The 14,759-nt window shown below is 37.5% G+C and overlaps 1 protein-coding gene across 1 annotated transcript in view; it reads left to right on the top strand.

Moving 5' to 3' along the window:
- KLHL1 (kelch like family member 1) overlaps positions 1-14,759 on the top strand; it is a 240,105-nt gene that overhangs the window by 82,057 nt on the left and 143,289 nt on the right. Inside the window, exon 4 of the mRNA XM_074564447.1 lies at positions 13,038-13,234. Within this exon, the coding sequence (XP_074420548.1) occupies positions 13,038-13,234 (197 nt within the window). The remainder of the gene's footprint in view (positions 1-13,037; positions 13,235-14,759) is intronic.

A 14,759-nucleotide genomic window follows, 5' to 3' on the forward strand; every position in this document is an offset into this window, starting at 1 on the left:
CTCCCATGGGATACAGTTCTTCATGAACTTCTTCAATGTGAGTCCTTCCCACAGGATACAGTTCTTCACAAACTGCTTCAGCGTGGGTCCCCTCCACAACAAGCAGTCCTTCAGAATCAGATTGCTCCAGCATGGGTCCCCCATGGGGTCACAAGTCCTGCCTGCAAACCTCCTCTAGTGTGGGCTCCTTTCTCCATGGAGCCACAGGTCCTGCCAAGAGCCTGCTCTAGTGTGGGCTTCCCGCAGGGTCACAGCCTACTTAGGGCATCCACCTGCTCTGGCATGGGATTCTCCATGGACTTCAGGTGGATGTCTGCTCCACCATTAACCTCTGTGGACTGCAGGGGGACAGCATACCTCATCATGGTCTTCACCATGGGCTGCAGGGAATCTCCCCTGTGGCACCTGGAACACATCCTTCCCCTTCTTCACTGACTTTGGTGTCTGAAGTGTTGTTTCTCTCACCTATTCTCACTCCTCTCTCCTGTCTGCAATTGCTGTTGCACATGTTTTGGGTTTTTTTTCCCCATTCTTAAATATGTTATCCCAGAGGCGCTACCACCATCACTGACTGGCTTGGCCTTTGCCAGCCATTGGTCCATCTTGGAGCTGGCTGGCATTGGCTCTGTTGGACACAGGAGAAGCTTCTAGCAACTTCTCCCAGAAGTCACCCTTGTAGTCCCCCCACTACCAAAACCTTGCCATGCAAACCCAATTCACGGATTTATCCTGTTTTATTCTCAGCTTGTGTCCCTTTCTCCTGAAATTCCCGTTAGATTATTTCTTTCTCAGTTCCTTTTCTGTGCACCGTATGTCCTATAAAACTCCAAAATTTCCTAGCTACCATTATGCTAGTAAATTAAACAGTACTAGGGAACATTTGCAGGCATTGGAACACAGTTATCTGTATTGATCCTGGAAGTTTTAGCCAAATCCAGCTATCAGTCTCTCTAACAAACCTTGGGTATAGCATGGATATGTAGGTTTGTCATGAATGTGGCCATCCTTTCACAGAGGGCAAAAGTGCTATGGATAATTCAGTGATAACTCACAGGTGATCAGAGAATTCCTAGAACATGGTTCCATACTTACTCAGTTTATTGAAATTGAACACAGTCAAAAAAACCTTTCTTTTTCTTCTTTTAAAATAGGAAATACTTTTGGACCTTTTTCTTCTTAAAGAAAATACTACTCTCTTAAATAAAGGAGTCACAGTTCTTAATTATGTTTAGAAAGGCTTTATACAATGGTAAAGTGTCCACTCTGTGTCTCCTAAATAGGTAGATGACAGAGTCATGACACACTGTGACGCTGGACTGTGTTTAGTCATGTATAAGCAAATAGAGTTCTAAATAATTGGCAAGGTAGAATTACACGGCGACCAGCAGAGCATCAAGTCCTGTACAGCCTTGACAAAAGCTGCTCCTAAGTGGGGGCAGCTGTCTGTCTAAGAGTAGTAACAGGAAGAGAAAAAATTAGACTGCCAAAAATACTGATTTAAAGATAGTAAAAGGTGTTTAAAGTTTCTGTGAAGATTCAGCATGACTAATTATAAGGATTATAAATGAATGACTTAATTTTGTAAATAAATTAATAAGGTAGTGGCTGGATACTGTTCTATCTGAAATAAGCACAAAACTTTCTAATTACATAAACTAAATTACAATGTAATTGCAAATTGTATAATTCGAATTATATATATATATATATATGATGTAGATTTATTAGTAAAACGCTGCATCAACATTATGTGCTTCTTTTAGTTTGCATATATTCACAAGGGTAAACCACAAAGGTTTTCCCACTCTTTTTTTGGAATCGGGCTATCTAATTAGTACGTGTTTCCAGCAGTGATCAGATTAGGTTGGTGCTTTCATACTGTTAATGCAACTGAAAAAGCAAAAAATATTTGAACGGTAAAAAATATGCAACTTCAATAAAAAGTACAGGTTTAATCTGTCCACTCTTTGCTGCCTTTCATTGGTTTATTCAAATAAACAAAGTATGTTTCATCTGTGATGTAACAGAGCTGTAACTTGAGAGGGAACAAAGCTTCCTCTTCCGCATGTCTGTTAAATGTTTCATGTGGGCCAGCTGAGGAACTCTGAAGCCAAAACTTAGGTGCAATGACTATGAGGAAAGTATGTGTCATTTTTCAAGCAGCATGATGATTAATAGCAGAAAATCTAAGGTTAAGATCCTAGTGCCCTGGGATACATGGATATGTATTCTTTGATCTTTTTAGAGTTCGAGGTAAGGAGAAATACAGAAGAATGTTTTTTTACCTCATTTTCTTAGGTAATGCTTCTTTCTTGATCTTAAAACTTGAGTTTTCATTATTTGCAATTATGCTTAAATGTTTTAGATAGGACTGGAACTAGACATTGAGCTTCTGGTATTTTGCAGCCATTGATGACTCTGGGAGCCTTCCTTTGAAGTTACAACAGAGCTGTGAAGTTACTATAGATTTCCTCATGCTGCATCGGGCTATCTAATTAGTACGCGTTCCCAACAGTGATCAGAAGAATAGGTTGGTGCTTTCATACTGTTAATGAAACTGAAAAAGCAAAAATCATCTAACTAATAGAAAACAAAAATTCCTCAACTTATTTATGCACATCTGAAAAAAAAAAAATAGAGCGTGGATCATACATGGAAGAGGTTCAAGCCCTACTGTATAGCTTTTAATTAGATTTCATTTGGAAGATTCTTTAATTAAAGTACTGTCAAGTGTCTTCTCTGTCAGTGTTATATCTAATAACACACACGTGGCAGACAGCAGGGATGTAGCAAGAAAGAAAATGCGTTTAAGCACAAGGACCCTTAGGTTCCTTCAGAACAAAAGCTTTATTAGTTAAATATGCCAGGGAGGATTGTTTTTTGTGTTTGGCTTTGGGATTTTTTTGGAGGGGGTTGGGTGGGGTTTTTTTGTTTGTTTGTGGTTTTGGTGTTTTGGTTTGGTTTGTTTTTTTTTTCCCTTTCTGAAACTCACTTGTCTATATGAATAAACAAGGAGAATGATTCTTAGCTAATTCATAGTGTTCGTACTGTCCAGGGGTTATCACAGCCCCAGCATCATTCTTTAACATGCAGTTTGAATGTGACTACCATGGTTTGGAGGGTGACAGAGTTTAGCGTATAACTGAGGCTGTTTCATTCCAGTTAACCTTAGTGCAAGAGGGAATTCCCAGACAAGCTTAACTTAATCGATATAATGTAAGGCTGTATGTATATTGCTAAAAGCATCTGCACAGATAAACAGTCCCTGGATCTTAGGTGATTGTAACCTGTTTACAGTGTTTCAGGCTATTCCTACTGATGCCTAAACAGCATCAGTAATCAGAGAGGCTGCTGTAGCATGGGCTACCTGTTTAATGTGCTTCTTTCTGTAGTTCCTGCAGTGGAGACGCATGCCCATATCCACTCTGCTGGGTGCAGCTGCCTAGCTGTGTACCCACAGTTCCAAAAGAAAGCACAAAATTCAGGAAAATTACAATGGCAGTTTGTGAAAGAGGTCCTCACCTTTCATGCATTTCTCTGCTGCTGTCCCTGCATTGTAAAACGTACCTTCATTCGCTGTCTATTCTGTGCCGGTCACACAGTGACTGTGCTGAAATGTACTCACAGAACCGGGTGCGACTGTAGTATTCACTTCCCCAGCAGTGGAATCCAGCCCAGAGCAAAGCATATTTCATTAGGCTGTAAGGTGGACTCATAAGCAAAAATCTTTTGTTGGCAGTTGATGCCTCCATCTCTGTAACCTTTTGTTCTTTAAGCGTGGGTTTGAACTGCTCTGTGCTACCATAGCACAAGCTGCCAAATCATCACCTGAGAAGCTGAGAAGCTTATTCTGGCAGAGGTGAGTGTTCCTGCTTCTGAGCTAGCTTCAGACATTTGGAGAATAAATTACTGCTTCTTCAAACCTGAAAGCTGAGCTTCTTTGTCCTTGGAACATTCTTTCCTTTTTTTTTTTTCTTCCCCCCCCCCCCCCTCCAAGACGTCAGGGCTTGATTGTGTTCAGTGTAATAGAAAGGCTGTATCTTGCTGATAGATAGATACTGAGAGTGTGTAGTGCGTGGTTTTGGTTGTAGCAAAAGGACCTGTGTGAAGCAGGTCGTTTGGCATAGTTCTGTAAGCCTGGGCAGCGCGCTGGAAGCCAAAGGTGGTGTACTCCCCTTCATACCATTCATAGAAAGCAACCATTGGAATAAAATCTCCCTAAAATGTACCTAATATTTGGTATAAATCCTTTGGAATAGGATTTCCTCCTCCTCCTCAGTATGAAGTTTGTTTTTGTTTACAAAAGTAAATTCCGGAGTGGTTTTCAATGTGTGCAGCATGATGAGCGGGACCTACAGTCTGGAAACACACCTAAGCATTGAAGTCCATTGAATTAAGGGAAACTAAGGCCTTATATCTGAAATGAGCTTTTGGGACTAATTCTTGTTGTTTTACGCTCTATTTGGTGTATGAGTGGAAGATTTGTGCTGTTGGAAATTTAGTTAGTAAACCTTGTTTATATTTGTGTATTTTTGATGTAACCTTTATTTTGGGATTTTTTCCTTTGTTTGTTTTAACCTGTGAGTTTGTATTCCGCTATTTATATATAACACTAAGCTTAAAATTTCCAAATATAATGACTGTATAATAGTTGAGTTATTGGTGATATAATTATTAGTAGAGTGATCACTATTCAAGTACAAACTAGTAATCTTTAGCAAATAATCCCGACAATGAAATTCATATTTTAACAATTTTTCTATACCCAATGGAAAAACATATCTTCAGGCATGTTTCAGAGCACTAACATATCTTTCTTTGCAGTTTATAAAAAGGTTTTATGAAGATTAGACTCGCAGCTAGAAGTTTTTATTGTTTTTACTCCTGTTATTTGTATGTATATCTTACAGGTGACTAAATTAAAGACAACAAGAAAGATTTTTCCAGTATATCAACAGAAAAAGGAAAACTAGGGAAAATATAGGTCCACTGATGAATGAGACGGGTGCCCTAGTGGTGGAAGACACAGAGAAGGCAGAGTTACTGAATGCCTTCTTTTCTTCGGTCTTCACTGATAAAGCCGTCCCTCACACATCCCATACCCTGGAGGCAAGGGGGAAGGTCTGGAGAGAGGAAGATTTTCCCTCAGTTGAGGAGGACCGGGTCAGAGACCACTTGGCCAAGCTGGACATTCATAAATCCATGGGCCCTGACGGGATGCACCCGCGAGCGCTGAGAGAGCTGGCAGATGTTATCGCTAGACCACTCTCCATCGTCTTTGCAAGGTCATGGGGAACAGGAGAGGTGCCTGAGGACTGGAGGAAGGCTGACATCACTCCAATCTTCAAAAAAGGCAAGAAGGAGGACCCAGGGAACTACAGGCCCGTTAGTCTCACCTCTGTCCCTGGGAAGGTAATGGAGCGACTCATTCTGGATGTCGTCTCCAAACACATAGAGGAACAGGAAGTTATTGGAAGTGGTCAGCATGGATTTACCAAGGGCAAATCATGCCTGACCAATCTGATAGCTTTCTATGATGTTATAACGGGTTGGCTGGATGAGGGGAGAGCAGCAGATGTCATCTACCTTGACCTTAGCAAGGCTTTTGACACTGTCTCCCATAACATCCTCATTAGGAAGCTGAGGAAGTATGGGCTAGATGAGGTGACAGTGAGGTGGATCGAGAGCTGGCTGAGTGACAGAACCCAGAGGGTTGTGATCAGCGGCACAGAGTCCAGTTGGAGGCCTGTAACGAGTGGTGTCCCTCAGGGGTCAATACTTGGACCAATTTTGTTCAATATATTCATTAATGACCTAGATGAGGGGACAGAGTGTATCCTCAGCAAGTTTGCTGACGATACCAAGCTGGGAGGGGTGGCTGACACTCCAGAGGGCCGTGCTGCCATCCAGCGTGACCTGGACAGGCTGGAGAGCTGGGCAGAGAAGAACCTAATGAGGTTCAACAAAAGCAAGTGTAGGGTCCTGCACCTGGGAAGGAAGAATGCCAAACACCAGTATATGTTAGAGGCGGACATGCTGGGAAGCAGCTCTGAGGAGGAGGACCTGGGGGTCCTGGTAGACAGCAAATTATCCATGAGCCAGCAGTGTGCCCTTGTTGCCAAGAAGGCCAATGGCATCCTGGGCTGCATAGGGAAGACTGTGGCCAGTAGGTCGAGGGAGGTCATTCTCCGCCTCTACTCTGCACTGGTGAGGCCACAACTGGAATACTGTGTCCAGTTTTGGGCTCCCCAGTTCAAGAGGGACAGGGAACTACTGGAGCAAGTCCAGCGTAGGGCAACCAAGATGATTATGGGACTGGAGCACCTCCCTTATGAGGAAAGGCTGAAAGAGCTGGGACTCTTTAGCCTGGAGAAGAGAAGGTTGAGGGGGGACCTGATTAATGTTTACAAGTATCTAAAGGGTGGGTTTAAGGAGGACGGAGCCAGGCTCTTTTCAATGGTTCCCAGCGACAGGACAAGGGGCAATGGGCACAAGCTAGAACATAGGAAGTTCCGTTCAAATGCATGGAAAAACTTCTTTACGGTGAGGGTGACAGAGCAGTGGAACAGGCTGCCCAGGGAGGTTGTGGAGTCCCCTTCTCTGGAGATTTTCAAGACCCGCCTGGATGCAGCCCTGAGGGATGTGCTTTAGGCAATCCTGCTCTAGCAGGGGAGTTGGACTAGATGATCTCTAGAGGTCCCTTCCAACTCAAGATTCCGTGATTCCGTGATTCCATGACTAGATGATCTCCACAGGTCCCTTCCAACCCCGACCATTCTGTGATTCTGTGAGGTGCAAGAAACTCCAAGTGGGTAACATTGGCTTAATCTACTATTAAAGGCAAGACTGTTCCCTGGCTTGTTTCAGTAAATTCAAGTATCTAAGGTGGGCTAAGGCGTATGAATGTCAGTTGCTTCATAAGGAGAAAGTAGCATCTTAATGTCTCTCTCTAAAAAGCTGATATTTGTAAGTCATCAGGCAAATTTTCTTTAAAAACATGACATTTCAGTTATACTACAGAAGTGTTTTGGGTTTTTTTTTTCAGACCAGGAAATTAAAAGGTACCACATCGTGGCATATTTTGGCTAGTATACTTTTATGATCTTTAGCCAGACATTTGCAAGAAGGTTCCTGCTTGGGGGGAATTTTAATTTGTTAATAGGATTTCCTTATCGCTCTGCAGTGTTGTATTTTCTGCACCATTGAAATACAGTGAGCTTTGGCAGTACTCACGAATGACCATGTGATTAGGCCAGTTTAGTCCACTTGCTCAAACAAAGATGTAGCAATATTAGGTGTAAATAATTGTACAGTTTTTTAAAAGCGTGAAGCTATTTAATTTACAAGAATTCTCATATTACTGTGATGGATGCAGTTTCATTTTTGGCAAACTACATATTTTTATGACTGCAGAGTCATTTATGAAATGATTTATTATATATAATAATACTTACATATAAATTTAGTATAAAAATTGTTATTTGAAATTACAAATTTGACATCATGTTTGGTAATGAAAAACTAGCACCATAACTGACAATGTAATAGAGTATCTAATCATAGTCAAAAGTTACATATCTGAATCAAGTGAATGTTTTCCTGATTTGAACTTTAAATGTGGGGTTTTTTTTGAGATTATTTCATAGAAATGTAAAAGTAAGTACTTTAAAAAAATCATTTTAAGTCCCCTGGGTGAAGAGGAGTTAAAATAAGTTGTCCTTTTCAAGAGATGAATTTTATCCACAGGGATTAAGGAGAGATGTTGTATGAACAGAAAATAGATCTGTTCCAGTCAGATGACTTGGTTTACTTCAGAGTTGAGGACAGGACAGGAAAAATTTGTTTGGAAAATTATTCAGGATAAATTTCTGTTAGGAAAATTTGTTCAGGACAGGAACAATTTTCTGTAAGGCGTTTTTTTTTTCCACTGGGGAAAAAATAATTTTCCTAGTCAAGTCATATGTTTAACTTGTCTTTTATTTTTGGTGGTTGATACCAAAATGGCTGCCAAAATCTCAGGTGATTCATCAGCACCCTCAAGTAACTACATCTTTGGGTCATACATAATTTTGGGGTTAGTTTGTATTTGGTTTAGGTTTTGGCTGCTAGTATGTAAGATGAATAGTCTGATAACAGGGAATGGGCAGATCCTAAGTTTTTTCCCCAATTTAAATAGCACTGTTTGCGTAGGAAACTACTACCTTTTGGGGTAGTATTTATTTGTTTATTTTAATATCTACAGAAAAAAAATGAGCTGCCTTTCTGAATTTTCACGGATGCTAAATGCCAAACTGTAAGGAAATAAAAGCAATCAGCCATAGAATGCCTCTCTTCCTCACTTGCACCTGATGACCATGGTCTGCAGCAAATAATGAATAGAAAATAAAGATTTTGATCAGGAGAAACCTCTGAAGAGTGAATATACCATCTGACATGTTTTCTTCTCTGAAAACAACTTCACCTTTATGAAAAGTGTGGGAGATGATACAACGTAGAATTTATCTTTTAAGGCATGGGTCAAAATCAAAACCTTAACATTCACTTCGGAAATCAGCTGGAGACTAAAAGGTGTTCTGCTACAGGGAAAATACTTTCATTGCTTTCTTCATTGGATGCTATTCATGGATGGACATAAGAGGTGATGACTACACATTATGTCATTACTGTGAGTTGACAGTAACGGAGAGAATGATCATCAGAATTGGACGTAAAGAGTGTTTAAAGGGTGTAAAGCATTTCCACACACTTCATCACCTGATACTTGATGATTCTGGTGATTCCAGTACCGTATGTTTGGGAGCAGATGAACTGAGTTCATATCAGCAAATACAAATATCAACAGTGTCTCAGTAAGTCAAATGAAGGTGTTCCTTCTATAGTTAAAAGCAAGAAACAGCCACTCTTAGGGAGTGATTCATCTCATTCTAAAGTAGATGACTAAAATGGGGCAGATGAAAACTGCTCTAACACCTCATATTTCTCTCCATTGACTGTAAAAGGAGATCTCAGATGATTAGCTCAGATGGCTACCTGGTGGATACCTAAGTTTTGATAAGATTACTGATAAACTAAGCCAAAAAAATCTGTTGCTGTTGTATAAAGCATAACACCTTTCTTTTAAGCTTCTTCTAGTCTTCAGTGGAATTTGATGCTCTTTCAAAAAAGCAATTTCTTCTTGTAACCATAATTTTAAGCTATTCATCTACTATACAAATCTGAATAAATATTGTCTTGATACCATTTACTGCCTTTATTTTAAAAAATGGAGACTTGATAGAGAAGCTACATTCCTACAACCAATTAGCCTATGAAAAATAATTCCATTCAGAAACTTTTCAAAACTGCTGCACAACTGATCAAGACACATGAAATAGAAAGGTTAGAAAGATAAATACCTGATTAAAAGGAATTAGTTCTAGCCTGTGTTCCTAATTTCTTGACACTTCCTATTACTTTACTGGTGCACCCTTACAGCTCTCTTAAGAATGTTGAAGAGTCTTGCTGTGAATGGATAAATGCGTAACTACAAGAGAGAAAATATTTACTGTGCACATGAGGTAAAATGATATTACCATGTGTTATGGATCTGGGTTAAAACTTGTTGCTTATGCACAGAGCAAGTGAACAGTACCTACTGAGTGGTCCCATGGTATTTGTATTGACACCTTTTGGTCAATAGCTGTGGGAGGCTGATTCCTGTGACACACACTGACCTAATTAACATCATGCAAAGATGCAGCGATTCCCTATACACAAAATTGGTTGTAACAGTGTAACCTAATGAGTAGAAGTAAAATAAAAGCAAAAGATAAGATAAAAAAAAAAAATCCCAAAAGTGTCCCTTAACTTGAAAATAGATTTAGCAAAAGAATAAAGATATCTGGGATTTATTTATATTATCTCTGCTTCACATTTTGTAATGAGGCAATAAAATCTATGTATTCATTATGAAGATGCATCCTAAGGACAGGCATTTTAATTTCTGCATAAGCAAAGCACATAAAATTTGTCACACATAGAATTATAATTTAGAATAACAATTAGAATCCATTAAAGTTCTTTTGATTGTTTTTTCTCATATATTTTTTCATCCTAATTCATGTAACACAGAATGAGATTTTAAGCTTTAGTTAATTTGTTTTGCTCAGACTGAAGTACTTGTGCAAGCTCCTTATTGCATAAAAATGTGAGGGGGAGGTGAATTGAAGAAGCAGTAATATTAATGCCCTCTTGAATATCCTATTAAACATTTTAAAATGGATGCTTGGATTTTCTAATTGTCAGTATGAAGCTGTCTGAAGAGTTGACGTTGTATATACTGAGCCTCTTAACAGTTTTTTTTTTCAAACTCTGACTATGATAAACACTTGATATCTCAGAGGAATTTGCATAAAACTGTCATAGCACCCTTCTGAAAAAATGAATATAGCCCTTGTGACTAAATTTTTGAAGGGGTCTTGATGTTTAAAAATGAAGTTACGTAAGACTTGGAAAGCTTTTAGATGGATTAGATACTTACATCCCATTGAAACTAATGCTTTGTAAAAACAGGATCCTGGAGAGCCCTATCTTACTTCTTATTGTAATGTTGCATTAAAAAAAAAAAACACAAAAAACTAAAAAGGCAAGATAAGACAGTACTGAAAGAAAGATGCACAATAAACTCCTCTTTAACTCAGGCTGAATGTAGTTTTTGATTTCTCATTTTAGGTATATTGAGTAATAAATTGGTGTTTCTGAATTTAGTTAAAAATAAGTCAGGCTGTAATATATTCATACCTCCAGATATTCCAGAAGCCATTGTATGCTTACTCCCTTGATTAATATGTACGCCAGAAACTGGTACGCATTCTTCCATAAAAATATGAAGGATCTCCTTCTAAATGGTCACGGTGATTACATAAAGAAATATATAATTTATGAAACAGGTAATAATTTTTATTGACTTAAACTTACTTTAATCCTACTAGTTCCCAACTAGCACCCTACTAGTACTAGTTTTCCTTCAAGTTAACAGAAAATATCTTCCATTTGGAAATAGATTGATGTGGCTTCAACTGTTTCCTTTGGGTTCTTCTCCTAAGGCCACATTTAGTGCTAAAAAGCCAAACTGCGACACTTTTCTTTGTAAAGGGTGATGATTCTTTCAGTCCTTATGTCATTCTGCAAATGTTATCTGGATCAGCTTTGTAGGGCCAGAGACCACTTTGGGCTCATAAAATAGCATACAAGCATATAAATAGCATATAAGAAAGGAGTTTAAAAAATCTGTTTTTCTACTTTTGTTTCCACCAGCACGTTTCTCAGTCCACCTACTTTTCACAGCTGTTCTGCACATTTTTATTTTAATTCCTTCTGGTACTGGGATGATCAGTTTTAAGCTGAAAACAAGTATCTTTTGATATCTTCCACATGACACAGTGGAACTATATTTTAGATAACGAATAGTGTGTTGAGCCAGTCGTTACCTGCAAGCATGGAGCAAATATGCGAGCGTCATTGATAAATATATGGGTCAGCCAAGAATCAGCTGCTGAGTGTGCCTTCTGACCACATTGAATAAACGCATGCTGGACAGAAATGATGAGAAAAAGTCAGATAACATAAAGATAAACTCATGTGACATTAATAGAAGCTTAAAAATAAGCAGAGGAAAACCACTGAAATTACGCTATGTACTTGATCTGATGCTCTGACCTTTTCAAAAGGATGTGTTATAACTAAATCTAGTAAAGTATAACTTCTCAGTTTCCATCTTATATTAAAAGCTCCGGATATAGTGAAAGAAGGAGAAAAGGTCAGATCTTCAGGGTTATGGTTATTGTATTTTGGGTTTGGTATTGCAATATAAAGCAGCTGTTCTTTTCAATTTTATTCTGTTGTGAAAGCTGAGGATTTCAGAACTCCTCAGTGCCATGTGATAGAACTATTAAGATTTGTAGATTTCTCTTTATGTGACAACAAATACAAAAAATCGTGTGGGGAAAAGAGTGAGTTTATCTAACTGTTGAACTATATTACTTTGAACAGAAAGATCAATATACACTTAATCCTCTTATAGTTTGAAATGAAGTGTTAGTTTCTTGCCGTTTATACTACTTTTGGACATTTTAATTTCCTGTTTTTTCCAGTTCTCCAAGACATCCTTGTGATCTCTAATTTATAGTTCCATAAGTTAACTATGTAACAGATTTCTAAGAGATACTAGTGTAAAAAAATTAATTTAAAAATGATGGTTGGGTAGGTGCATGATGACAAGAATGACACTTATTCCTCACTAAAATAAATTATTTTTTAAGTTTATTTTATTCTATTTTACCTTTTATTTATTAAAGAGTGTATCAGTCTGCAAGATAAAGATAATGACTTGTGAAATTGCAAAATTAAGTGCAGTATAAGTATTAATTAGTGGAAGATAAATATTATGCATCCATATATGTTCTTTTAGCTAATATAAAGTCTTTTAAAAGACCTATATGCTGAGGCCTGCCATCATTAATCCCAAAGTCACATTACAAATAACCAACATGAAGTTCCAATATTTTACGCCCTATTTTGAAGATATTTTTATGGTTTTAGTCATACTGTGTTAGGCATTTATTTCATTCTTTGCAGGGAGGTAAATGGCTGTGAGTTTTGCTCTGTACCGCTGAAGCTAATGTAAGTTTTATCAACAATTTCAATGCACACACAAAAAAAAAGTAAAAATCACAGCTCAGCTGCTATCCAGATACTTACTCAGCTTTTAGTCTCATTATAGAAACAAAACCAGTATTCCTAAGTCTTCTCTTCCTTTGCACACTTCACAGTCTCTCTTTGTATCCCTATGTAGTTGAATTAATAGTAGTTTAAAAAGAAATGTTTCTAATACTGTAATGTTCAGGTCACTGTCCAGTCAGAGAGACTAATCCTCCTTCTCTTCACTTTTTCTGTAAAGTTATTTATATAGAGCTAGGATTATTTATAAAAAATCTTTTGATGCTGCATGTTTTGTAAATACCAAGTAAATAAGTTTGTGTTATCAATCCTTTTTTTAGGCTGCCTGGAATTGAAAGAAGACACCATTGAAAATCTTCTAGCAGCTGCCTGCCTCCTCCAGCTCCCACAAGTCGTAGAGGTTTGCTGCCATTTTCTAATGAAGCTTTTGCACCCATCCAACTGTTTGGGAATACGAGCATTTGCAGATGCGCAAGGATGCACAGAGCTTATGAAGGTGGCTCACAACTACACCATGGTAAGGCAGTTTTACAACATCTTAATTATGATCTTGTGAATCATCTATATTTTCTATAAGTAAAAATATCTTGTTAGTTTTTGGCTTGAAATCATTCTGTATTTGTATGGAACTTTATTTCGTAAGTTGCCCTTTTGAAACCGTAGGAGTGGTAATTCCTCTTAACTTCAGTGAAATTAGGAGAATTGGCCTGCTATGATGAAAGCACTGTCTGCTGAATTAGAACAGTATATGCCTTAATTAGATGCATGTTCACATACAGGTGATAATAGTAAAAAGTATCTTTTAGTCCTTAGATTGCTTTTTAATCACTGTTCCTTTTTGTTTAGCTTCAGGGAAGCTTTGTAATTGTCATTGTTCTGCATGGGAACAATATCAAGGGAAGTTTTAGTTTTGTGGTTTTGTTTTGGTTTGGTATTTTTGGTCAAGAATTATCCCTCCTTTTATTCATTGATGAAGTAGATTAAGTTCAGAAGTTGAAGACATAAAGAATTTTATCTGTTTAATTTTTTCCAGTTACATCTTACAGAACAGGTATGGCATTAATACTAAAAATCAGAATCAGTGAAGCAAAAATATGCTACTTATTCAGAAACTAAATCATATTGGTAGCCATTTGATTCTTCTTAGTTTGAGAAAATTAAACACATCTGGCTCATTAAATTAAACTTGCATAAAGAGTAGATTACATATAATTTCTGAGAAATAATGGTCCCTTAAGATCCATACTGAAATTATTGCTGAAGTAATAGACCATGTTTCAATGAATCTGCTTTGCTTGTCCATCAGTTATGTCCTTTATTTATTTATGCTTTTCTGAAACTAATACCATTTTGTAATTCACAGGTTTGACTGTATTTTTCTTACCACTATAGCTCAGCTAGTTATAACCATTTTACACTTATGGAGCTATTTCTGTGGCTGGTTTTAATTTTCTCTGCATTTAGACGTCTAAACTGTAGTTTTCCAGGTCCAAACTAGTCAGTTTAACCTTCATTTGTTAGTGGAGAGAAATAAGTTGTCAGAGCAGAAATCATCTGCTGAGATTGAATTAGAATTAAACAGGTATGGGTTGAAAAAAATCAACCTTTTATAGACGTATTTTTTAGATTTATGTATTACTTTGATATTTTCACTTTTTTGAGTGAAAAACAATATCATGAACAATGAAAAAAACTAATAAAGGAAAACCTTGATTTTAAAAAAAATCTCATGATTCTTTAAAACAATGTATTGAAATAGTTTTTGAGGTGAATGAAATTACTCATTATAGTACATTTGAAGACTTGTGACTGATACATGTCTGATGTATCACAAAGTGCACAAAGATGTGTGCCTATTTCTAAGATTTAATTAGGTATATTATATGACCTATTTTTGTTTTTAATGCTGAGGTCTAAAATCTGAATTATGTGTAACGGGCAAATCACCAACAAAAGATGGTAGATCAAAAAGGAAGTAAATTATAATTAATAAGCAAGCTCTTGATGTAACTACATGTACAAGCATGCATGATAGTCACACT

Source organism: Larus michahellis, chromosome 1, assembly GCF_964199755.1.
Source record: "Larus michahellis chromosome 1, bLarMic1.1, whole genome shotgun sequence".
Classification (NCBI taxonomy): Eukaryota; Metazoa; Chordata; class Aves; order Charadriiformes; family Laridae; genus Larus; species Larus michahellis.